Source organism: Lytechinus variegatus, chromosome 12, assembly GCF_018143015.1.
Source record: "Lytechinus variegatus isolate NC3 chromosome 12, Lvar_3.0, whole genome shotgun sequence".
In the NCBI taxonomy this organism is placed as follows: domain Eukaryota; kingdom Metazoa; phylum Echinodermata; class Echinoidea; order Temnopleuroida; family Toxopneustidae; genus Lytechinus; species Lytechinus variegatus.
Genome location: NC_054751.1, coordinates 2,492,985 through 2,520,307, shown reverse-complemented (window position 1 = coordinate 2,520,307; position 27,323 = coordinate 2,492,985). Strand labels below are relative to the sequence as shown.

The 27,323-nt window shown below is 35.9% G+C and overlaps 1 protein-coding gene across 6 annotated transcripts in view; it reads right to left on the bottom strand.

The window, feature by feature from the left end:
* LOC121425045 (centromere protein F-like) overlaps positions 1-27,323 on the bottom strand; it is a 60,375-nt gene that overhangs the window by 18,071 nt on the left and 14,981 nt on the right. For 3 of the 6 annotated variants that reach the window (XM_041620988.1, XM_041620989.1, XM_041620991.1), the window contains exons 8-17: positions 26,277-26,444; positions 25,897-26,037; positions 12,513-18,629; positions 11,174-11,326; positions 9,360-9,509; positions 7,705-7,821; positions 3,173-3,266; positions 2,551-2,820; positions 1,816-2,068; positions 678-936 (exon numbers count right to left, since the gene is read on the bottom strand). In XM_041620988.1, coding sequence (XP_041476922.1) covers positions 678-936; positions 1,816-2,068; positions 2,551-2,820; positions 3,173-3,266; positions 7,705-7,821; positions 9,360-9,509; positions 11,174-11,326; positions 12,513-18,629; positions 25,897-26,037; positions 26,277-26,444 — 7,722 coding nt within the window. Of the gene's footprint in view, positions 1-677; positions 937-1,815; positions 2,069-2,550; positions 2,821-3,172; positions 3,267-7,704; positions 7,822-9,359; positions 9,510-11,173; positions 11,327-12,512; positions 18,630-23,785; positions 24,038-25,896; positions 26,038-26,276; positions 26,445-27,323 lie in introns of those variants that run through there. The other 3 variants (XM_041620990.1, XM_041620992.1, XM_041620993.1) reach the window with 3 other exon arrangements.

Sequence of the window (27,323 nt, the reverse complement as noted above, 5' to 3'; positions counted from 1 at the left end):
TATTCCATGATTTTTCTCAAGCTACACACAACTTTATGTGCAAATGGCTACCTGCTCTTGTATTAATAAAAATATTCCACTTCTTTCATGTTTGTATAATTATCATAGGGGTGAAGATCATGCAACCCTGATCAAATTTTGTCAATTGATGAATTTCACATTTGGCTGCTGGGTTAACAATTAACAAACATTTCAATCTCTTAAGTTCAGTGGAAATTTCATAAAACATTGCTACATTGACAAAAGTTGCAATAACAGTTTAAAGCTGCTGGAATCATTCAATTTGAATGGGTGATATTAAAAAAAAAATAATATTGGATTAGTATAGAACAAGTATCCACCTTGTTAGGTGTTTAAGGCGCTCCTATATTACCCCGGCTAAGCTAGTCTACCCATTCTGGTGCGCACAGCTTTTTGAAGAATTCCTTCCTACCGGCACACATTTACCTCACCTGGGTCGAGTGCAGCACAGTATGGATAAATTTCTTGCTGAAGTAAAACATGCCATGGCTAGGATCTGAACCCACGACCCTCTGTTTGAAAGGCGAGAGTCAGAACCACTAGACCACGCAGCACCCATGTCCACACTGATAATAATCTTGTTGTAGAAAGTGTGCATTTCAGGTTACTAACAACCATGCAGGTCAACCAGGTTGCTTGCAAGGATGAGTCCTCACCTGATTGACTCTGGAGAGATGTCCAACCTTCTCCTTCATCTTGCCAAACTCCCCATGTTCCTTCTCCTTCTCTGAATTCTGCCAATCAACCATCTTCTTCAACCACATGGGCGTGCCTGGCTTAGGGGCAAGAGGAGGACCCACACTCCCTGGGACGGTAGGCAAGCGAAGCTGAGGGGGACCGGTGTGGACATCTTGTGAGTTGGACATTTCAATTTCTGGTTCTTGCGTTTCCATACCACTGTCAAGAGAGGGAGCCCTATTATACCAGAAAGGTGTAACATGAGATATATGGTTGATATTTACTAACATTGATTGGAACATTCTGTCATAATAATAATACACAAGATTTGTATAGTGCTATTTCAATCTTGATTAGATGCTCAAGGTGCTTCATAGCAGAACAAGAAGAGCCATTTACATAATAATACATGTCTGAACAATAAGTCAATGTCTGTCAAAACGCACTCTTAAACAGGTATATTTTCCGGTTGCCCTTGAAGGTGGTCGCTGAAGTCTGGGTTTTCAAACTCTGTGGGAGAGAATTCCACAGGTTAGGCCCAGCATGAGCAAAGGCCCGTTCCCCGCATGATTTCTTAGCAACTGGAATTTGTAAGAGATTAGAAGATGTACATGATTTGCCACAGACTCAGTTATGTTTAATTGAATAATTTTATTGGGTATAGAAAGCATAAGAAACAGAGTAAGAGAATGACAGTCAAATTGTTCATTTCTGTGAGGATATAATGAAATACCAGAATCAGATAGTTTTTAGTAGACTCCCTGCCACAATCAATGTAATTGTGTATTAGTTTAAACGTGATGTAGATTCTTCTTGTTCACCCAGTTGTGTTTAATATGGGAAATTAAATCAATATATGTGTACTAATTTTTTAGAAAACACACAATGCCTACTGAGATTAAACAAGTCGAGTATGCGGTATTAATGTGGTATCATATGATCAACTGACAACACGATCAATGCTATAGGGATACAATTTAAAAAGCTTTGAATTCCACACTCTGATACTAGAATCACTCTATTCATTTGCAATCTAAAAGAATAGTTACATCTTCACATATACCATAAAGCTATACTCAAGACACAATCTTTCAAGCAATTATCAACCTATCCTACCTCAGATGGGAGATTTCTCCTGACCCCTCTTTAACCCCGCCCATGTGCTTGGGTGGAGGGGGTAGTGATGGGAGAGGGGGTGGAGGTGGCGCTAGGTCAGAGATGTCTGAAGACGTGGAGTTGGTACGTCTATGGAATGCCTTGAGTTGACCTGGTGGGGAGGTCTCTGGTAGAGGAGGTGCATCTGACGACAGGGAAACGTCATTGTCATCACTTACGGATGAACCAACACGTAACTTGTCAATCTCATCAACTGAAAGTAAATCCAAAGTTATACATCTATAGGTAATATATAGTGTGCCATTGGCATCTCATAAATCCTATATATCATCATTATCATCTTTGTTAGTAATTACTAACATGCAATCTAATCCAATCTGGAAAATAATTAATATTTCATAAAGCAATAGCTGTTCAAACCACTATCTGGTCCATAGAGTGCAAGCTAGTCACTTTCTCAATCACTTGTTCTATGACTTGCTATGAACAGAATGATTATCATTAAATATGAGACAAATGATCTAATGACAAAAAAGAACAGTAACATTATTATAGTTGTCAACTTCATCATCACAATCACAATTATTACTATAATCATCATCATCACCATCCTCACCATCATCACCATGACCACCACCACCATCATCATCATCATCATCACCACCACCACCACCACCATCATCATCACCACCACCACCACCACCACCATCATCATCACCATCATCTGTTACTCACCCTCTAAACCAAAACCATCAAAATCAAATCCATCATCCAGCACGGGTTTTGTTGCCATGGTGACATGTCCTGTTTCTACCTCTTCTCCTATGGGCTGCTCTCTGATTGGCTGTCTATGCATGAAGGTTGATGCTGATTGGTCCACCTGGATCAGGTCTTCCTCTGTTTGAATCAGTGGTCCATACACCCTGATAGGGATGGGAGAGGCGTGGTCTGAGCTCTGGTGTGGAAGTGCATTCAAGAAATCTTCAAGGGTAAGTTCATCATCATCTGTGTGAATGAGGATTGAAAAGAGAGTGCATTCATATTGGAAAACTCAGGTGCCATTCATAATAAAGCAAATTCATTTCATTGTTAAATAATATCCTTGCAGGTATTGTTGATGATGACAAGGGGGCTATATCAAAAACCTTACATCATAAAACAAATTCTATGATTCACAGCCATTTAAATGGAATAGATTTCTGCTAGGATTGATTAGCAAATGTAGATCCTTAGTAAGGATTAAAACCCTGTACTGTGGGATATGTATACCTCAGAAATATGTATCCCTATACTACGGCATCTCATTTTACACTGATATTTCATATTAAGTTATGTCCAAGAGAAATATTCTTCTCACCTGCAAGTATTTTTGTTTGGAGAGCACCTTTTGTCAAAAGTTTCAAGGGAGTTGTTTGGGTTGACTTGGCTTCTATATCCTCCCCTCCAGACTCCTACATAGAATAAATTCATATAAATGGTAGAATCACAAAATGAAATACAATAACTCTACAGGCATAAACTAAGATATGCATGCAGTGAGAATGGGATTTTCCATCGAAGAATGGACAGAATCTGTGGCCATTTCTTTCCTGCTAAAATCATTTAAAACTTTTTTGGTGTAATATAATTCACATTGAGCATACACATGTATATGGAACCACTTTAACACAGAAACCCTAACTTGTACCTGATAACTTTGTAAGAATTTACATCATAACCTGATCTTTCAAAGAAAAATTTACTATAATTTTGTAAAAGGGGAAAAAATCAGTTCTGAACAAACTAGTGCTATACAGTGACATAATATAATGTACATGTATGTATCAGATTAAATCACCTAAAATTTCATTTTTATAAGGGGACAGTAAATGCATAGCACCAATATATGTACTAGATTAGAATCTTGAAAGCAAATAAATCATGGTAGTACATATATTGATTTCCAGTAGTAACAGCTGTGGAACTCAATCAAATTGACATTCATCCAGCTTTTATTTTTTGAGAAAGCAACAATCAAAGTCTTCTCAATTATTAATCTTATCACACAATATCAGAAACAATGGCTTAGGTTTGATTCTGCAGCTGTATTATTGCGCAGATATACAGTGCGTCCCAGAAAAAACGAAACCGAGATTTAGCGATCATTTATCATTACTTAATCATAAATAAAATAGACAAATGACCTACCAATTTAAAGCTTAGAATCTCCTCTTTCATCTGATATTACTTAGATTATTTCTCATTCACGCATGAGTGAGCAAATACAATTTGAAGAAAGGATATCAAAAACTCATTTGGCGGGGGGTATCTGGGTTTCAAAAAGAAAACCACATTTTTGAAAAGTTTAATATCTCCTCTTTAATTTGATACCTAAATTACAGAAAATGGTCAAGAAATAACAAAGTTCTGGTCATTTGAAATAAAGCTTGAATTTCAATAATTTCATAAAATGAAGAGGTTCTCCAGGCTGGCTTTCAAACACACTCAACACTCCGTTTTGTTGACGATCAGCCATGCATTAAATCTTTTGTTCACCATGCGAAAGCTTCTGTGGGAAACCGGTGAAAACACGTTTATCTCATGAAATTATGGAAATACAAGCCTTATTTCAAATGACCAGAACTTTTTTATTTCTCGACCATTTTCTGTAATTGAGGTACCAAATTAAAGAGCAGATATTGAACTTTTCAGAAATGTGGTTTTCTTTTTGAAACCCAGATACCCCCAGCCAAATGAGTTTTTGGTATCCTTTCTTCAAATTGTTTTTACTCACTCATGCGTGAATAAGAAATAGGCTAAGTAATATCAGATGAAAGAGGAGATTCTAAGCTTTAAATTGGTAGGTCATTTATCTATTATATTTATGATTAAGTTATGATAAATGATCGCTAAATCTCGGTTTCGTTTATTCTGGGACTCACTGTACAATCTTAGAAAGGATGTTTACTTTAATGCATATAAAATCAGTAACTACTGGTATATATGCATTCAAGGTTCAACAAATCAATCAATATCTCTTAATAGTGTGATTTTAAGTGGGTTTTTTATTCCCATTTCACACCCATACTCCCCAATACATAAAAAAGTATTTATTATACAAATCCCTGTGTTATATTTACATACATGTACAGCACCAACAGCAAAATGTGTTCTTAAATAAAGCATTTTGATATGATACTGATAATAAACTTTGTAGGGGATGTTGCAAGAAAATATTTGCAATCAGATGAAAATATTTTCTTGCAATTTTACAACTGATAGATTGATTTAGCTCCAGCAAATCAGATTACAGTCCTTGTTTCAAGGAGCATATATAGGCAATTAATCGTGAATTTTCAATTAATTGTACGACATATGATTGGTTTAGGGACCCAAAATAAACTTGCAATTGATCGCAAGTTTCTTGCAACACTCCATTAGCATACTATTATTCAACATTTATATTGACCTTTGAATTCAGCATTTTGATATGATACTGATTTGAATTCATATATTATAGAAATAGGATACAACCTTTCTTTGTGTAGATCGAGATTCACATTTGGTTGCACTGATACAGAATATAAATGTTGAATATGCGAAGAAAAATGAATTCAAATCAGTATCATATCAAAATGCTGAATTCAAAGGTCAATATAAATGTTGAATAATAGTATGCTAATGGAGTGTTGCAAGAAACTTGCGATCAATTGCAAGTTTATTTGGGTCCCTAAACCAATCATATATTTTTAAAAAAAAAATGTATTGACATGTCTCAAAATTAGATATACATGTAATAGGATATATTTTCAAGAATTTGTTTTAATTGAATTAAGATAAGCTTTAAATCTGCCTAAAAACTGGATTGCATAATACAATTTTTCAAAAAGTGGAAGCAATATAGTCTACCCATTTTTCCTTTCTATAAATGCCTACACCATGTATGTATATCACATTATCACATAAAAAGTTGCTGTACAAAGTATATTAAAAATTTATGCATTTTAATTTTCCAGTATGCATTTAATGTCTACTTCTGATACTGTATACACTGTACATACATCTGAAGCTTATCTCCCAAAATTCAAAAAATATCTCATATATCTTATCCCTTAGCACTACAGAGTTAAAGAATTCTGTAATCTAACTGGTCAGAGATACAAAGTATTTCTTGATCAATATCACTCCCTGCTTACTGTCACACAATATGATAAATATCCATGGTCTGTCTCAAGTCTCTTGTCTTACATACATATTGGAGCAAGAACATACTGTAGATACAGTATGTCTCATATCCATTTACAAGCAAGCAGGGTGTATGCCTGATTGATCATATTACCAATGCCTTATCAATATGCACTTTTAAATACCTAACATTTATAATATAATTTCACTTACCACCGATCATTTTCAGAGAATACACCTGTAGAAACACTGCATATTAGTGCAATATACATGTATGAATACAAAAGCCCTGCATGACAATGGACTGATGATTAATATACTGCTTTTACATGCACTCCCAAGTCAAATTCCCCCCTCAATGAGCGCTTGAGTCATCTAGGCCATTGAATATAAGTAATTATAAGCCTCCCTTGATGGTGAATAGTGAGCAAATATACACTGCACATCATCCACCGGCATTCGTTATTGATCTTTAAGTCTTGGGTAAATAAAATAATTTCAATTAAATGCAAGGGGCTTCAGAAATGATGTTAAGTTGAGAGGTTGGCTATATGCCTGTACAAGTACATGTAGGGTGACATTATTGACTAATATTATGACAATGGTATACAAAGCGTACCACAAAAAAGGAAACTCGTTTTCAGAGATAGACTTCACAATTATCAAAAATGCTTTTACTAAAAATTTGATACTCATGGCAAGATTGAAATCTCATCTCTAATTTTAAACCAACAGCTTACCAAATCGTTCACACATGGCAGATAACAAACAATAAATATTGCGACATATCAGAAAAAAATTGCGCAGAAATTCACGAGTGAATCTGAATTCACTCTCATTTCTGGATCAGTGATAGAATCCTAACAATGAATATAAAAGAAATGCTAATGAGCCAATTGTCAAATAAGCATGGTCGTCCTATTATGAACAAATCTTGTCCAATTTTTCTGCACAATCTGGTTTGACATTGAAATTTCAAAATCGTCTTGCTCATTAATGCGTGAAGTGTTTGTCTCATATTAGCTATCAAAATAAAGAGGAAGAATTGAACTACATGATTATGTAAATGAATTATCACAATTCATTTGCCGTTGAAGAATAAAGACATGGGAATTTTTGTTTCCTTTTTTCTGGGATGCACTGTAGCTAGAATTATATAGACTGATATGTTAGTGAATATATTGCAATTAATCATCTATGTTTACATTCATTCCTCTTTAATTATTAAACTCAATGTCTCACAAATAAAAATTACAGATATTACAGATGCATGTATTAAAACATCAAACAAGCAATCAGTGAAGAGTTTGATGTTTCATTTCAGGTATGGAAACAAAAATGATTTTGGTTGCATGATAAATAAATTCCAGATTTATCTTACTGACAAAATACATGTTGAATAAAAAATTCTCAATACATTAACATTTTTATTTTGAATGACAAGTGTAAGATTTCTTTTCTTAATAATTACATGCCAGCATGATGAGGTAATAGTAACAGTGCCCTAAGAACTTTGCAGAGTTAATATGAGCACTTCAATGCATAAAAAATGTAATAGAAAACATACTATATGCAGCTCCTGAACAGAAAAGTGATTATTTTTTAAAGATGGACTATGAATCTGAAAGTGAAAATATGGAAGAAACATGAAGACCATGTCACTCACAAACCACATACTTTGAAACAATTTAAACACATAGTTAATTAATATACCAGTTATTATACCTGGGGATGAATGTGACTGCTAGGGCCTCCCTTTGTTTGGAGGTCTCGAATCCTCTGCTTCAGTTTCATATTCTCTTTAACAGACTGGTTATATAACTCCTGAACCTCTCTCAGTTCCTAGTTAAGCATGAAATGAGTTGATGATGAATGAGTGAGATACTATAAAGAATGGTAGGAGGTATGAGGGTAGTTGGTCTACACACTGTGATCTTAACCCACATGGGTTATAACCAGTTTGACTTCCAATTGCCATTTAGGAATTGAAGTCCTGATGAACTACTAATAAATCTACATTGATACCCCCTCCCCCCTCTTCTTGTCTCTTTTTTACTGACTTTCTTTTGGCAAGATTTGATTCATATACCATTTTGTCAACTCTTCTTTTATACCCATTTTGTCTATTGGTCTTGATAGTTGAACTTTTTCAGAGAATAAAATTTTTATTTCACAAAGAGCGAAATAATTAGGTGATGAATTGGAAATTAGACCATATGGGTATTAGACTTTAGACTAAATATCAGACCAAGTGTACATGTATAGACCAAGACCAATCGGTAGTAGACCATTTCTGGATCAGCCCAGGAGAAGAACTAAGTACTTTCAGACATTGTGACGTCATCAATTTTCTTTTCTTTTATGTTTTTTTACTGTTTTTGATACCATATTTTGTTTGAGCATGATGAAATACCTCCACAACCCAAATTAGTTGGGAATTGTTCCATGGAGGGAAGCCTTAGATATGACCTCATGAATACATAATTAGCCCCATTGAAATCAATGTATTATTGACCTGGTTCTAAATGTTAGGAACCAGGTCAATAGTAGTAAAAACTTAGGAAATATTATTGGAAAGGATAATTACTATTGAAATTAATATTTTTTTTTCAACACCTATCTAAAAAATGAATAAAAAATTCAAATTATGCATATGTATATCATATTCCAGAGTTTAATGCATTATATATGTAACAAGGTCTGATTTATGTAAAGTTCAATCCTGCTTATATGTATTTATTTGGAGGCTTGTATTTTCATTAGAAGTGATGAACATGCCATTCTTTAAGAAGTGAAGACTGAATTATAGGGGCAACCATAATCAATAAACCAATATTACCAACAAGTGCAATATACACAAATGAATGATATATGAATGTAACATATGTAAACTTTGTATGATTTAGTACAAATTCAGTACAAATTATTATGCAGTCAATGAGAATTCACATAATGGTTTTTATGGATGAAAAATAATACTTTCAAAAAAATATCTCCTTGTTATCATGAATTTCACAAAATAAACAGTAAATGAGATAAGAATGTAAAATGTATTTTTTGTGTGTGTGTGCATCTACAAATTTCACAAAATAATTGAAGTAAATGAGCAAAAATGAAAATGCAAATTTGAATAAGTTTTTTTCTGATCAGAAATTCAACAAATCTGGTTTAAGTGTATGAGCAAAAATGTGATATGAAATTGGGGGCACTTTGATCTTTTCTTTCCCCTCAGAACAACTGATTTCATATCAAGTACATAAACAAAGATTAGATGAGACTTTAATATGAAAGTTAACAATTTTATTCTAATCCATGAACATCAGAAATGGATGAAAGAGCAAAAGTTAGATGGGATATAGATATATGTGATATTTTCTCACCTTGTTCTTTTGATCCAATCTCATCCATACTTCTCCTGCTGCTCCTCCTCCTCCTCCAATCTCCTTAGCTCCAGGTGTGTCTCCATCAGCCAAGGAGGCCAGGGTTGCTTGTGCTTTTAGCTCCTGGTATTCACTCACTGATAAACTTACCTTTATCAACAAATAACAAACATTCTATTTCTAACAACGGCTGTCCATGATTTATATACAAAATGATATTAAATGTACATTGAAATATTGTGACATTAAAAAAAACCATTTAGTTGACAATGACATCTTTGATCAGTAATTAATAACACAGAGTTTGGCATACTTCATTACCTCATACATACATGTACATGCAAATATCTATTGAAATTTTAACACATTCATGGCTTTAAAATCAGGTAAAGTTTAAGATATAACCACATTTTCAATATAAAACTTCAAATTATTGAAACCTTATGTATTGACATCTTAGGGGTTTAAGCCGTTGCTTTGCCTGCATTGGTGATCATCAGAAAGCAATCTCTGACAACTCTGTTTATGTGCATTTCATATCCTCCAAAGGAGGGCGCTATTTGATTATGACATATTTATATATATATATATCTGAAAATTTCATTGAAAATTTTCAAATTGATTATGTATTTCATGTTACAGATGGGCAATCGAATATGATTTGGGAATGGGGGAACTGAAAGAAGTATTTCTGAGACTGAAATGTACAATGTTATGCAATAAACACAGAGAATTTCAATACAAACAATTACAAGGGGCTGTGTACACGAAAAGGGAACTTGGTTTTGAGACGGATAATTTGTGTTCCTTTTGTAAAAAAGAAGTTGAGTCTTTTTTATTTATTCTTTTATTGTCCTGAAGTTAAGCGATTATGAGAAGAGATGAGTAAACGATTTCACGTGAATGGACTTGGCAGTGACAGTTGGAAAACAATTTTCATGAGGATATCTGGTAACACTACAAGAGTAACTTTAATAAACTGTATTATATATTTAATTAAGTATATCATTTTTAGTTCAAGAAAACAGGGAATATTGCCCACCGTACAGAAAGTGACACATTTGATTAAAGAGTATAGAGATACGGAATATCAAATAGCGTTTAAAAAGGGGAAGCTGGGGGTGCACTTAAGGAAATGGGAACAAATAAATGCATACCTTTCTTAATACTATGCATATATTGGTTGCTGATTTTGTTTTGTTTTGTTTATTCGTTCAAATACAAATAGTTGTACCAGAGCAGGATGCATCGTGTGTGGGTGTACGTGTGTAGATGGATGTGTGAGTTCTGTGACGGGGAAGGGGGGGGAGCTGTAGGTGGTGTTGAGTTGAAGTGAGCTTGTGTGAATGTCTGGGGAGAGAGATGAGGGGGAGGGGGTATGGGGGTAAGGTGAGTGTGTAGGGACGTTTTAAGATAATAACCTTCCTCTTATTAACCGTTAAAATAATCTTTTATCCTTTTTTATATTTCTTGTACAATAATTTAATTTTCTTTTCAGGGAAAAAGTCATCTTTTACAAAGTAATTTTTTTCTTTATTTTGTCGATTGATATGGGTTTTTCCCCTATACATGTAGTTTCACATTGCCATAGAATAGAAATTTGGCAGTTTAATTTCATTTGTAACCATTTAAAAGATATTTGTAATCTCATTGACATTGATATATATATTTATTTATTTGTTTGTTTATTTGTTGTATACATGCAGAGAAACTTTATTTATATGAATTGCTATTGATTTGAAAGAGGAAGAAAATAAAATATTATTCAAAACAAAAAAATATATATTATAAGATCTAGTATTATTATGTCTTACCATGCCATTACTCCTGAGATTCTGTTCCAGCTGTTGTAATTTTTCTTCCAGTTTGCCATTTGACCTCTCATAGTCATTGGCCCTCTGCTGTGCCGCCTGTAGCTCTCTTTGCAGAGAGTCATAATCCCCTTCCAATTTGTTTGTCTTGGAAACCTGCAAGCGACGATGATTCAAAATGGCAGTCAGTTCCTTGTCTTGTTCATACATGTTCACCTCATTGGCTAATCAACTCTGGGAGACACTACCATTACTGTCGTATGCAATTTCTTATGCACATAGGTATCACTTTCAGATAATAGCACATGAACAAAGTCATCGGCTTCAGCTGTTATAAGCAACCAAAATCAATGCATCTGATTGGCTCGGAGCAAATTTGTCAGGAAACATCAATTCATTTCATGAAACAGTCCCTCATACAGCTGTAGCTGCCCTTTATATTAGAATGGAAACAATACCAATACCACCTGCCCCTCTCAGCAGACATTGACTAGTACTTCATTAGTAGATGTGATGTAGAATTTGATTTGAAATTGGACGTGTGTACAGAAAAGGAAGTGTCCAGAATAGGATGTGTCTATGGATATAAACAACGACAACCATTAAGCAGGGAAGGGGGTGGCTTCTGAAGAACAGAAACACCTTCAATGGGTTGAGTCAAGTGCGTTGCTATATCAGTACATGAATTATATTTGGGTAGGCATACTCCAAGTCCCTAGTTCAAAATAACCACAAAATTAAACAACTGGACAGAATTGTTCTACATAAACTCATTTACCCATATGATTGGCATTTATGGATTTTCCCCAGGACCCTAGTAATGGGTAATAAACTGTAAGTGCTAAGCAGAGATATCAAATTTCAAATGCTACAGTAGGTACAATTAAATAGAGCTTATTTTTAAATCTATAAATATGATCACATGTTTTTGTTTCACAATCATAAAACGATCTGTTTGTAAAACAACTCTAGAGTTGTTAAATAAAATCTATTGAAATCCATGGGTAGCTCTTGCTTGAGGACTTTTGGGTACTGATAGTATACCGGAGTTACTCATTTCTACTCTTAAACAAGCCCTACAAAGCTTGATTTGCTTCGTATATATGTATATGCACAAAGAATAAAGTTAATCCTAAATTTATAATTTTAATAATCACAACAGTTATCTGTTTTGCTTTTCAAATACATACATACTGTACAATAATGCTTGAAATATGTTGATAATACAGGAAGCATAGAGGCAAATTTATGAACTTATCTATTTCTAAATCATAATCATAAACATAAAAAAATACTAAGTTAAAAATACAAAATACAAAAAAGTTCAAAATGTCATTCCTACCTTTTGTTTCAAAGTGGAAATAGAGTCCTCCAAGTCCTTGAGTTGTTCTTTGAGTTTTGCTTCCCTTATCTCAGAATTCTTCAGTTGCAGTCTGAGGTTGCTTTCTCCAATCTCCATCTCAGACAACCTGTTCTGAGTCTGAAGGTCCTGGCTCTTCTTGTCTTCTACCTTCTCCAATAGTATCTCATTCTCATGCTTGAGCTGGCTATTGTCCAGCTTCAAAAGCTTGACCTCTTCCTCGAGCCTCCTGCTCTGTCTCTTGGTGTCCAAGATAGCATCCTCCATCTCCTGCATCTCCTGTTTCCACTTTTCATCTGATCTCTCCAGCTTATTCACCTTTTGTTCCAGGTCTCGATTAGTGGTTTCCACTTGCTTCAAGTTGTTCTTGAGTGTTGATTCAGACATTAGCATGTCCTTGAACTTGCTCTCAAGAACCTTGTTGGATGCCTTTGCCCTCTCCTGTCCTTGGTCGCTCTCCTGCACACGGGAGGTCAGCATCTCAATGCTGTCTTCAAGTGCCTTCACAGTTCTTTCAAGCTGTTCATTGGACTGCCTTAACTTTTCCTGTGATTTTTCACTGGCTTGAAGATCTTCAGTGACTTTGGTTTCTGACTTCTCAAGTTTTTCCACATGAACATTAAGATTATCCACTTCATCCTGCAGTTCTTCTTTTGCTTTCTCCATTTGCTTTATCTTATCATTCATGAGTTGAACACTTGCTTCATATTCCTTATTTTCAGCAATGGAAGATGATAGTTTCTCTTGAAGCTGTTTCAGCTCATCTAGTTCACTTTTGTTTACATTTACCTTTTGTCCTTTACCAATCTTTTCTTTTGATATCTTTGATCTCATTTCATCAAGGTCATCCTTGAGCCTCTGTATCTCATTTACCTGTTCCTCACTAATTTCTGTCAAGGTTTCTTCACTAAGTTTGGTGTCTTTCAACTCTTCTTTCAACTCTTCCTGCAAAGACTCCAGTTCCATTATTCTTTCCCTCAGGGTCTTAACCTCATTGTCAGTAGATGATATGGATACATGTTCTTGAGCATGTCTATCTGCTTCACTTAGATCTTTCTCTTCCAGGAACAGCTTGAATTGATCTTCAAATGGCTTAAATGCATCTAGTTGGGCTCTCAAGGATTGGATTTCCGATTCCATCTCATTCTTCTCCTGGTGTGTAGGACTAGACTTTGCTTGTAATTCCTGATCAGATTGAGTTTCACTCAGGCGTTTCTCCATCTCCTGCAAGGCAGATAAAAGGTCTGCATTCTGCTTTTCCAGTTCATCGACTTTGACCATTAAATCAGCTATTTTCCCCTGGCTCTGCATCAGAGTATCATCACTATCTATCCTCTTCAGTTTTGGTGGCATCTTATTAGATTGCACTGACCTTCTCCTCTTAGCATTCCCTGCTTGGTGTTTTGGTTTTCCAGTCTCCTCAAAATCTTCCTCAAAATCATCATCAAAGCCATATTCTGTCTCACTGTCTTCATCAATGCAATCAAATATGCTACACTCCTCTTCACTTTTAGTCAGGACATCACTGGATCTTCTGCTCATCTGTCCTTGCTTTTTGGCTTCTTCCAGCATTTGTTTCAAATCATTGTTTGAGCTCTGGAGTTCACTTATCTCTTCCTTGAACTCATCCTCTCTTTCTGCCATGATAGAGTCTGCTGCAGCAAGTGTTTCATTGAAGGCACTTTGACGTTGCTCCAGCTCATCAATCTTCTCTTGCAGCCTTTCCTCATTGTCCATGAGGTGCTGGATGCGAAGCTGCAGGGCTTCAATCGTTGGAGCACTTTCCATTCTACCGCCCTCTTCAGGACTGTCAATATCATCATCTTCATCATCCTCATCGTTATGCATTTGAGCACTGTACTGAGTCAGAGGGGGAAGAGAAGTAGGCAGTGGAGGAGGAGGAGCCATTGTTTCCATACATTGAACTTCACTTGAAATGATCTCTTCCACTACAAAGGGAGTCTTCACATTCTCCTCAGGTACTTCAGGAACTCTCTCACTTTTGAGATCATCCATCATTTTTTCTAAATCACAGATGGTGACTCTCAGTTCATTGCATGTTGCAGTAACTGTTGCTAATTCTTTCTTTGTCATATCAAGTTCAATCACTTTCTTCTCCATGATATTTGCATTGTCTTGAAACATTTTGTTCTTCACCACATATTCCTCCTTCAGATGCTTATTCTGTGCCTCCAGCTCCAGGTTCAAATCCATCTCCTCTTCCAACCTCCTTCTCAGCTCTGTCAATTCTGTCTGCCTTTCTTCCAGGACAGTTTCATTTTCTTCTAGCATCCTGGATTTTGAAGCCACTTCACTTTCCAAAGACTCCACCTGGAAGCTCAATTCAGCAATAGACTGTTCTCCTCCAGCCTTTAGTTCCTCTAAAAACTCAATGTCTGCTTGCAAAGCTTTCATTTTTTCTACGAAGCCTGTGCGCTCTTCCTCTGCCTCCAATAGTTGCTTTGCTATCTGCTTATTTTCTTCTTCTAGTTTTGAGACACTTTCTGGAGTTATGAAACTTGAATTGGATGTGTCAAATTCAGACAATGTCCTGAGCTTCTTTTCAAGGTCATCTTTTAAAGTTGCCATCTGAACATAAGCCTCTTCAAGTTCTTTATATTTTGATAATGAGCTGCTATTTTCTTCCTCAAGTTTGTGATATTTATTTTCCAAATCAGTTTGAACATTTTGAGCTTTTTCCAGATCCTTCTGTAGCTGACTTAGTTTCTCATCTTTCTCAGTTTCCTCTTCCAGTTTTAGCAAAAGTTCATCTCGTTCAATCTCCAGTTCTGCCAGTTTTTCCTGGAGATCTTGATTTGTTTTAAGTGCTTTGTCAAGACTCTCTTCCATTTCCTGGTTCTGTACCCTTGTGTTTTCAAGTTGCTCTGAAGCTTCTCTGACAATAGCCTCATTCTGTTGCAAGGATTCCAATAATTCTGCTAACTCGCTTTCAGACTGTTCAAGGATTTCAACCTTCTCCATGAGCATGGCTTCAGATTTCTCAAGTTCTTCAACTCTCCTTTGTAGCTTAACCTTTTCATCAGAATGATCATTAAGTGCTTCAGAAGCCGATCCTTGGGGCAGGTCATCACTCAAGACAAAGTCCTCCTCTACATCATCATCCTCAAAGTCTTCTTCATAGTGGGAGAAGTTAGTCCTTCCTGTGTCTAGAGCACCCAATCCTTCATCCATCAAGGAAGGAAGGCTCTTGTGGGTGCCTCCAAGTTCATCTCCGGCAAGCTTGCTCACAACCTGTAACTCTTCTAACTCTGTCTCCATCTCCTTGAGTTTCTCTTTCATGCTTCTGTTCATAGATTCACTGTTATCCAACTGCTCCTTGAGCATTTCAGTCTCACTCTTCAAATGGTTTCCAGCTTCCTCAAGTTCAGCAACTCTTTCCATCTGCAGCTGCTCCGACACCCTTAGCTCTTTAAACCTCTCCTCATAGCTCTCCTCAAGATTTTTCATTTCTTCAAAAGTATCATTCACTTTCTCTTCAGATTCCTTTAGAGTCAATTCCAGTTCCTGGACTCTTCTCTTCATGGTCTTTTCTATACATTCCAGCTCTACTATTCTCTCCCTCAGCATATCTTCATTATCTATGACACTATCTTTCAGAAGCTCCTCAATACCCTTCATTCTTTCTTCCATTGCTACCTTTTCATCCTCTAAAGTTCTCACAAGACTTTCTAACTTGTTGACTTCCTCTTCTTTCTCTTTGAGCTGACATTGCAATTTCTCTTCTTGAATTTCAGTCAACTGCTCTACAGGTACAGCTTCTGTTGTGTCCTCTGCATGAGCAATGATAACATCTTCACATACAATAGGATTAGAGGCAGACTTTGATTCATTAAGGCTCAGTTTCTCATCCAATAGTTTGTTTTCCTCATTCAAAATTTCAACTTCAGATTTCATTTCCGTCAGTAATTTCTTGAGAGAAGATCGCTGTTCTTCCAACTGTAAAACATTTTCTCTTGTTGCCATCAATTCTCCTTCCAGTTTGAAATGAGTTGTCCTGATCATCTCCTTTTCTGACTTTTCAGTTTCATACTTTTCCTCCATTATATGCAAAGATGCCTTCAGTGTTGACACTTCAGCAATTTTCAAAGCAATATCTCGCTCTGCCTTCTCCACTAAATTTGACACTTCATCTTGAGAATCCTGAAAGTCAGCAAGCTGTAACCGCAATCCAGATAGCTCCTCCTCATATTTCCTCTTGCTCTCTTCTGCTTCAACTAGTTTGTTCTCACTTTCATATAATTTTGCTTTCAGGTTATCCTCTTCTTCTGTAAGCTGCATCTTTAGCTTCTCAATTTCTTGATCTTTCTCAGCAATGACATCATTAAAATCATGCTGTGCTCTTAATTCTTGATGTTCCAATCTCTCTTTAATATTTTCACATTCTTCTTTCTTTGCTGTCAACTTATTCTCTGCTTGTTCAAGTTGAGCTTTAATTTCTTGGAGATGTTTCTCTCTCTCTGCTATTACATCGCCTTGAACTTGCTTCTCTTCCCTTTCTAGCTTTAGTTGTGCCTGAAGCTGGATTATCTCAGAGCATTTTCTAGCAAGTTCTCCCTGTACCTTGTCCTGACTTTCTTCCATTTCTTGAAACTTGGAGACCATCTGCTCTTTACCTAGCCTTTCACTTTCCTCATTTTGTTCATATTCAGCAAGATTGTCCTTTAAAGATACTATTTCTTTGTCCTTTTCCCTTAAAATGTGTTCTGTTTCTGATAATTTCTGCTGTAAATTATCTTTCAGCTGCATGATATTACTAAGCTCATCATGTTTTCTTTCCAAGGTTTGATACTTCAAATCTTTCTCAGCTATCTCAGTCTCGTACTTTTCCATCATGCTGATGTTCAATTCCTCAATCTCCTTGACCCTTTGTTCAGCTCTTTTGTACTTTTCATCTAGATCATCTTGGCAAGTTTCAGTCTTATTCCCCTGGTTGATTGTATCTCCAAATGATTTTAATTGAGATTTCAAGTCATCCCTTTCTTCTATGAGCTGGTTCAATTGTTCCTTCAGAGATTGTTCTGATATTTGAAGGTCTTTGACAACTCTTTTCAAAGTATCCTCCTTCATTTTCAACTCCTCTAGTTTGGTCTCCAAACCTAGGGTATCTTCTGCTACCCTAAGTTTTTCAGTCTCTGTCATTTGATCACGGATCACCTGCTTCAGTGTGCGTGCTGTTGCCTTCATCTCCTGAATGGCCAGGTCTTTCTCTTCTACCAAAGACTTCAGCTCTTCATTTTGTGACACCAAATCAGAGAACTCTGCCTGGGAATCTTCCTCATGATCATCACGATCATATTCTGTACTCTGAGTCCCATCTGTTACTACTTTTGTAGATGAAGTCTTATCTTCTACTCCCAGCTTGTTGAGTACTTCACTTTCATCCCACTCCTTGTCACTTTCCTCTTCAGTATCACTGCTATTATCACTGAAATCCATTGTTGTATGAATTCCAGGAATTTGTGGGCTTTTATCCAGGACTCCACTTGCCTTTTCTGCCGGTGCTCCTTTCATCCCTGAACCTTTGAATTCTCTAGCTGCCATATCTGCTTCTGTGAGGTGTTTGACAGGCTTGTTATCATCATCCTCGGAATCCAGTCTGGACTCGGTGCAAAAACCAGAATTTGCATCTTGGAACATCTCGGGAACCAGAAGCTTCCTCTTTGGAGGCTCATCATCAGAACTATCATCCTCAACCTCATCATCTGGCAATGGAAGACTGAATGAACTATCTGTATCAACGTCATCTGCTACAGTATTTGCATCCTCTTCTTCATCTTCTTTTCTTTGTAAGTCATCCATAGCAGCCCCAGCAGTGGAAGGAGCTTTTTCTGTGCCCTTCTCCAACACTTGGAAGAGTTCCTCCACTGCAGAAGTCTCTTGATCAGACTGATCTTGAAGGAAGTTTAGTTGAGTGTCTGTCTCAGAACTCTTGTTGGCCTCTATGGCTTCCCAAAGGGACTCTGCCTGGAGTTCAGAATCGGTTTTCTCTGTCTCAGTTTCCATAAAGCTTGAACGTCTATGCTCAGACTCATGTGAAATTGGAAGCAATTCCTCACCTCTGTTTAGACCACCTTCTCCCTGTATCAAAGATATGATAATTATAAAAGTAGATGTTATGTTCACTAATGCCTAATAAACGATATAAAAAAGGACTACATGTATATATCTTGCTCTCTCATATATCTCTATGTATATGTGGTAACAGTAGTAGTAGTAAATCCAAAGTTGTAAATCTGCTTTGTCCCTGTGGATGGGGCTGACCAGATTCACCTAACACTATTAGCAATTGCCCTTACCCCCTTCCTCCACTTTGCATGATTCAATGCATCCTCAACCCAACCCTCCTACTCTCCTCCACTTGACTGTCTTCTTTGATTGTTCCCTCCTCCTCAAACCATCCACTTCAAACTAAAAAAGACCCTAAGACATGCCTGATATTCCTCCTCAGCACATGCCTGTTATCCCTCCTCAGCACATGCTCATACCAACGTACCCCACTTGTCTTTGCAAACTGGTCCACTGCTTCTTCCAAACCAAACATCTGCATCAAGACCTCAGTCTTCTTCCTATCCATCAACTTCACACCACACATCCCTCTCCCTATGACACTATGTCTCACTTCCATACAGCATCACCAATCTCACACAACTCTTTATTCTTTCATTTTCAAATGAAATCTTTTCCCGGGTAGTAGCTTGCCACATTCCCTTAACTTCACCCACCCAAACTTTGCTCTACCTGTCACAGCCACCCAACATCCACCACCCACACTTACCCTGTCCCCCAGGTATAAAAACTCCTTCACTGATTCTACCTCATCACACAGCTCTTCCTCCTGTTCCACCATCCCTCAAACTTGTTTCTGCCATCTTCCACTCACAAAAACTCTTGCGAAGCTTAAGGTCAATCCATTGTCTCACTCATTCCAGTTCATTAATCATTCTTTTGCACTCTCCGAAACCACATCAACCACATTTATCAACAGTGAATCTCAATGCACACTCACATCAAACTCCTTGGACAGCTCAGACCCTACTCTAACTCTTGTCTTAGCTCCATCATATAGGGGAAGGTGGGGTAAGTTGTGACACTTTTGGCATTTTGCATGTTAGAATCGATATAACTAATAATATTGTAGAAATAAGTACCTTGCCTTTAAATTTGATTCTTGGGAAATATTTTTCACCTATATATAACTTTCTAACCCCACACTGAAATTCATTGTGACCTTAGAAAAAACGATGTCAAATGGCTCAACTTGCCCCATATGTGGGTTAAGTTGTGCCATCTTCTGGGGTAATTGAGCCACAAAAACCCTGTACAAAATTATGCTGGAAGAAGCAGCATAGCATTTTTTAATTTCAAGCCTTTTCACTTGCTAATTCTCTATAAATGCTAACATCCTATAAAAGTAAAATAACTGTCATGTAAATGTGCACCTCTCTGTCTCTATATTAATGGCTTTTCAAGGTTTGTTTCTTTTTTTTATTATACATTACCATAAGAATTACCATGGCTCAACTTGCCCCATGTTGGCTGGCTCAAAGTAACCCAGTCCATACTTCATGCAATATTTTCACATCCACATATTTCTTATGCATCCATAATTTAAAAGACTATGACAAGAATGAAGATCCATACCTGGACTAACAATATTGCTCTTATTTCTTTATTTAAAGACGTGTGTGGGTAAAAAGCACTCCTCTATTTTACACCCTTTTTTTATACTTTTTTGGCTGAAATTTGTATTTTTCCGTCGAAAAAAGTACTTTTTGTTTCAAAGTCGAAAACAATATGGCTTGGTAAAGGGTTATGTAATGGGTCATCAATACATGACACCACCACAATATCTGACTCATTCATTATTGGTGTGGGGCTGGTGGCTCAACTTGCCCCTATGCTCAACTTACCCTGCCTTCCCCTAAGCTTTGCCTCTGGTACATCTATCTCATAACCCACTTTGTCACCTTCCTCTATCAAATCTACAGATCCACAAAACAAATTTACACTTTCTTCTGGGAGTTTCTTCCCTTTAGCTCAGTATTTCTCTTGCATGCATAGATGCCAAGTTCAAAGACCAGCTATGCATAAGATTTTCTGTGAATCTGAGTGAGATCACAGACATTGTGTACAATGTACATGGGGATAGGCTGTGATAGTTGCGTGAGACAGAGATTTGAGGGGATGAACAAGAGTCCAAAATGCTTGAGTCTCACGCATAATGCGTGAGACTTGGTAGCTCTGTGCATGCAACCTCCTCAAATTGAATACTATACATGTATCTATTACTCCTTTCCCTGGCATATAAACAAGCAACTTGTATTATTGGATTCTGGTCAAACATATTTTGATATTGTTACAACAGCTGGAATATACATGTTTAACCAAACTTATTTGTCATCATACATGACATATCTATTAAATAATATAAGATATAAATTATTATCAAAGTAATATTCAGTCCTTTAAGTAGTTGAGAGAAAACCAAATTTGCATTAAGTTGAGACAATCATGTTGATATTATAACAAAATCTTTGGATTGAAAGAAGCTTATGGAAGGTATTTGGAATCGGACCAGGGGGTGTTTCACAAAAACTTAAGTATGACTTAGAGTCGCACTTAAATGTCTAGTTGCGCACAGTATAAAAGGCATGACACCATTGGTCAGATCATGCCAAGAGGACGCGCACTACTGCGTATTGATCAATAAGATTGCGTGTTGCATATCATGTACGCGTCGAGATTTAAGTGCGACCTAAGTCATACTTAAATCTTTGTGAAACACCCCCCTGGATGGTCAGTAGTAGTACTATAATTTATATTATCACCCGTATCAGACATCTGAGCTGGTCATTTACAAAACCGTATTGCCCTACATTTTCTGAATATCGGGAAGGGTAGGTATATTGTATTTTCCTCGGTCTCAATGTGCGCTTTACTTTGCATGCAGAGACGACGCAAAATATACCTTGTATTTTCCCTTGTCTCACATCCAGGCATTTGTGGATGCGTATTAAGAGATACGCTTCATAAGGATCCGCGCACCAACAATACGTCATAATAAAGACAACGCTGGATCCGAGAGCTTGCAAGTACGTCATAATGGTAAAGTGCAGAGCCTAGACCGATATTAACATGACACAATAGAACTCTATTTTTAAAAGAAATATCCCCATTATCATGATTTTTGCTCTAGATATCTGATTTGGATGATAATAAAAATATTGACTGGCTCTTCTTTCGGGGAACATCAAATATATTGCCCTTAAAAGACCCATATTGCCCTCGTCTAAAGACTCGGGCCAATATGATTCTTTTGCTGGCAATATATTTGATGTTCCCCTCAAGGCCAGTCAATATTATATAATTATATTTTATTTTATATTTTATATTATTTTACTCCTCTAAAAAAAGCTTGATTTTCTGGTAATTCTTTTACCACATATGTAGTACATGTACTCATGAAATAAGGCATCTGGGAATTTGCCACTGGAATGGGTCGCTTTTTTGGAAGAAATCCCTAAACATGGGGTATAGTTTTATGTTGGAAAATCCCTAAACATGGCCCCAATTTTAGATATTGGCATTAAACATGGGTCCATATTCTCCTTCAATTTGGGCTATAACCTTTTTTTCTGTCAAATTTTAATAAATCCTTAATAATGGGTAGCTTTTTAGCCAAAATGACATGTAAATATATGGGTATGGGTTTTGAACCTTCAGCCACACCCCCCTCCAAACCAAATCTAAGTACCCCCCCCCCCCCCCCCCCCGGCACCTAGCCACATCATAATTAATGCTAGATCTGGGCGCTTGCAAGTGCATGTACGTCATAATAGTAAAGTGCAGAGCCTAGACCCTGATATTAACATGACACAATAGAACTCTATTCTTGAAATAAATATCACAATTATTATATTTGCTCTAGATATCTGATTTGGATGATAATAAAAATATTGACTGGCTGCTCTTTCTGGGAACATCAAATATATTACCCTTAAAAGGCCCATATATTGCCCTTGTCTAAAGACTCAGGTCAATATGATTCTTTTGCTGGCAATGTTCCCCTCAAGACCAGTCAATATATAAATATTGGGAGGACAATTGTGATGTTTGAGGACCGGGGGGGGGGGGGGGTCCAGGTAAATAGAGAGAAAACAGATATTTAGATTAAAAGTAAAATGAAAATATAAGGAGAAAGAATGCTTTAAAATCAAAAGAAAAACAAATATTACCGTTTATTGGAAATTAAAGAGAAAAAGAAGTGAAAGAAAAATTACATTAATGGGATGTCCTACATTTTTGTTGTTCGCTTTGGGCCTGTTGTTGTTTGAGTTTATACAATGCATATCATTCAGCCTATTTCACACCCTATAGCGGTCTCATCGGTGGGTACATGGTGTTAAGAACTTGAAGTTAAAAGACTGCTAGGTAATTTCAGTCATAAAGCACATGCACTGACTAATGATAAAAACAAAACTTAAAAAAAGAACAGAATAAAAGAGCTAAACTAAAGTGGGCACCTGCATTATGCTGATTTTAGAGTTAGATTTCAATTCTAAAAAATTAAAACATGTACAGGATGACAAATCATTCTTGCCACATATTAAGGAAAATCATGTATGCTGACAGGTGTACTTTCATGCTATCTCAATGATCAAACTGTAGTTTGTTGCTTGGCAACACAAAGCCAGATGTACACACTACTTGTACAATCATAAAATAATTCAATAAAAAGTAATTTTTATGATTTTCAAATGTATTTCCAAATCAGATGATCGCTTTAAATTAAATGTGCAGTGTAAATGCTGATTTGTCTTTCACCTTTTAGTTGTGAATATTAGGATCTATCTGAATTGTGAATACATGTACATAACAACATTCATATTCATTGTGAAATATACATGTATGTTAATTAGTTACTGTAAAGAATACATGAAGATATTCAGATGAAAATACATGTACTGTACATACATGTACTACAACATGCAGGATATTAACTGTTGACTTAAAAACAAAATTCCAAATTATCTGGGCAGTAAAGATTGTATACTTGTCTTGTTTAATATGCAGTAACTAGTGATTGAATGGCTTGATCTATGTATTCTACAGCTAGGGATTCTCCACCAATGAATAACTATAAGACACAAACAAACTTATAAGGATTCTCTTAAACAAGCCATTCCAATCATCATGAAATACTTCCATAATTTCAAAGTTCTTATCCAACTCACCTTAAATTCTGGTAATATTCCACATTATGATCAATGCAAAGTCAGACAACATCAATAATTCCATGAAAACACTAAACAAATGAGATACCATTCCTGGCGGAGGACTTCAGGGAATGGAACTACAAGGTAAGGTACTTTAACAGACCTCGGAAAAATAACAGTACATAGATAGGGTAGGAAGACCTGCGCTAACACACACATTTCAAATTGACTCCTTCTTCTAACTGTTCAACTCTGCAAACAGCCTTCGTTTACTCACTGCTCCCCTAACTGGTTTTAAAAAGGGGCAGTCAAGCATGGAGATTGCACCCATTCATGATGGGGAAGGGAATGAGGACAATACCATCCCCTAGCCTCAGTAGGCTTTTATTGAGGGGATAAATATTGATTACTGTTACTGTATTCTTTTATGAGGGTGTATAATGGAGTGAAGTCATAGTTATTGAAGAGTCTGGCATGGTTTACATCAGGAAGATCCATCTTTGTTTTCGGCCTTAATCTTATTATTCCACATCTTTGAATTTTATGTACACAGATTTAATCTATTTGCTTGCGTCATTGGATATCTATCAATAATTCACTGACTGATGATTAGACCTTTTGGGCTTATATGTTTTAATGAGATGATCAAAACTCTTGCAAGGGAATGCATATTGATTAGTGGATTGCTACTTTACTCCATCATTGTAGTATGATGTCACAGAATTAAATCTTCCAGGCACCATGCAATCTTCATTGTCACTTTCAATAATTAGCATGACGTGGGGGGGGGGGGGCTTGTCTCTTTGGTGGTTGTTTTTTCTCATCTTACTTGATTTTTTTCTTCCAGATGTCATCTTTGTAATCCTATTCAAAGATTTCCACAAGGAATTATTTTGAAAGCCAGATTATTTCTATGAATTTCTTTGTTTTTTAGAATTTCTTATGTATTTTTCTTTTTCACTGTTATATTTAATGAAAATTACAACAGACCACGACGCAACTAATTTTAACCCTATATTAATTAAGCAGGGTAATTCCATAGGCTGGTGGACATGAGCTTAAAAAATCAAATTCAATACATAGCCATCTGAACTGTAAATTTTAATTGTATGTGCCTTACTTATACTTATATTGCTGGATCTTTAATTGATGTTGAGGGCTTAAGGCAAGAAATGGAATGCATTTGTTTTACATTTTTTATTAACACAGCCCAAGCCAGATCTCAGACAGTTTAGTTTTACATTACCAATATATTGACCAATAAGTAAAAGAGAGGAGGAAACTTATTCAGGAATATTTACTTTAAACCTAAACTTGTGTCTGAAATCCTACTCATATTATTACAGAAACATGAATTTTACACACATTATTGAATTTTTAGTGACATTTATGTTGTTGACCATACATGGACAAAATGTAACGTGAGTAACCGTAACGTGAGTAACCACTTTATCTGCACAACATAGTTGATATAGGAGCCACTGACATTACAAACCCATTGTATATTTGTTTTATATTCCATCATATATAGAATATGTAATTTGTTTATTTAACAAACAGGAAGCCCAAGAAGGAATCATGATATAATACTACAATAAAAAGTTTTAACATTATGAAGGGAAAAATTATATTTTCATTGTTTCATTTGATAGAATACAAAACAAATATTGGATGTGTAACATCTCATTCTTTCACTTTCATATCTCCTTTGTTAACTGTTTTGTGAAATGAAGGGATTCACATGTCATAAATTTTGTATTTTCTATAACAAAATTTAAAGAAATTTACAGTATTATGTATCTTTGATTTTTCTCTATTTATTCAAACTTTCAAAACATTTTGTTTTTTGGGGTAGACTTGGCCTTCAATCACTTGACAATTAAATTTCTGTGTTGATTCTATACTAAGTCTTGTTTCGTTGAGCTAATTCAAGAATAAATGTGGAATCAACTACAATATTTCTCTTGAAACAATAGTAACATGCAAAGGTCAAGTTCATCCCAATGATTGTACATGCTCATTTCAATTAAAAAAAAAAAATCAATCAAGCATAATGAATAAATTTCATTAAACCCTGATGTGAAAAAATTAAGAGTTTAATTTGATGAAAAGCACTTAAAAGAACTCACCATTCTCTGTGTATATTCCAGTTGTCTGCTATGACCTTGATGACCCTGTTGTAGCTCACTTTCCATCTGTGAATGTTCTTTGCATAGATTCTCTATATGGAAGCGCTGCTCTTCCAATAATTTTTCCAACTCCAAGATCCTCTATTGAAAGAATGGTTAGAATAGGATTTATGTCCACTTCTGTGATAATAATGATGATAATATCTGCTTTTTTACAGCATCTACATGTACTATATCAGAAAGAGTTAATGGATGAAAGACGATTCAACTGACACTATTCTATAAGAAGATTGTAAATTTACCAAAGTTTTCTGACAGGCCTTAACAAATTGCCAGATGGAGTATAACATCATAAATAAAAACAATACAAGTAAACACACCTCTTTAAAGCTTTCTTCTGTCTCTTTGGAAGCACTGATCTCTTTCTTCATCTGGTTGTTTTCAAATCTAAGTTTATCTATTTCACTAGCTTTCGTGTCTTCCATTTCCTTGTATGAGGATACTTCTGCTTCCATTTCAGCTAAGCTCTTCTTCATATAGTCATCCCTCTGAAAAAAAGACAATAGACTATAGAACATTATGGTGGTACATAGGATGAAGAGTGGATCCTAAACTACCAGTGTACATATGGGTGCCTTAGGGGAACCCCTGCCCTTACCCTAGCCCCCCCCCCCAAAAAAAAAAAATAGATTTCCCACACACACTACATGTATGTTGTACCCATCAAACTATTTGGTGCATTAATGACACTGCCCTAAGCACACTATGAGTATTTGTCATTGTAAAATTGATAATTTCAGAATAATAATTAGAAGGATTATAATTGCAGAAAGAAGACAATTTAAGAAAACCAACTTCATCATTGAGGTTCATTTATTTCTATGAAAAAATGGGAATAGCAACAACCAAAAAAAAAAGATGAAGAAATGAAGCAAATTTGTAGTTAGTACCTTAAGAGTGCTGACAAAAACAAGAATGTAGAAAAAGATGTAAGATTGCTAGTTAGTAAGATACATTTTTTCAAAAATAGTTCTGGTTCACAGCCTACACTCTTAAAGCAATCAGTCAAATTGACTAGACCAGTAGTCAGCTGCGTGCAACTGATATGACAATCACTGATAATCACATTTCTGACATATATCTAGTCAGAAATAACTCTGTTCTGGTAAAATACAACTAAAAAATAGTATTTAAAAAAACTATAAAATAGTCAAATATGACTAGAATATCACTTGCACCCAGCTGACCATATTAACTAGTAATTTTTTACTGATTTGTTTTTAGAGTATAGCATTATTAAAGAAACTGTAGCGATTAGAGCATTATTCTTTTCTAGTGACAGAGGTGGGATAATATATCTACACAGCTTATAATTAAAATATATTTATTATTCAATCATATCAGTCAATGTGAAAGCATTCAGTATT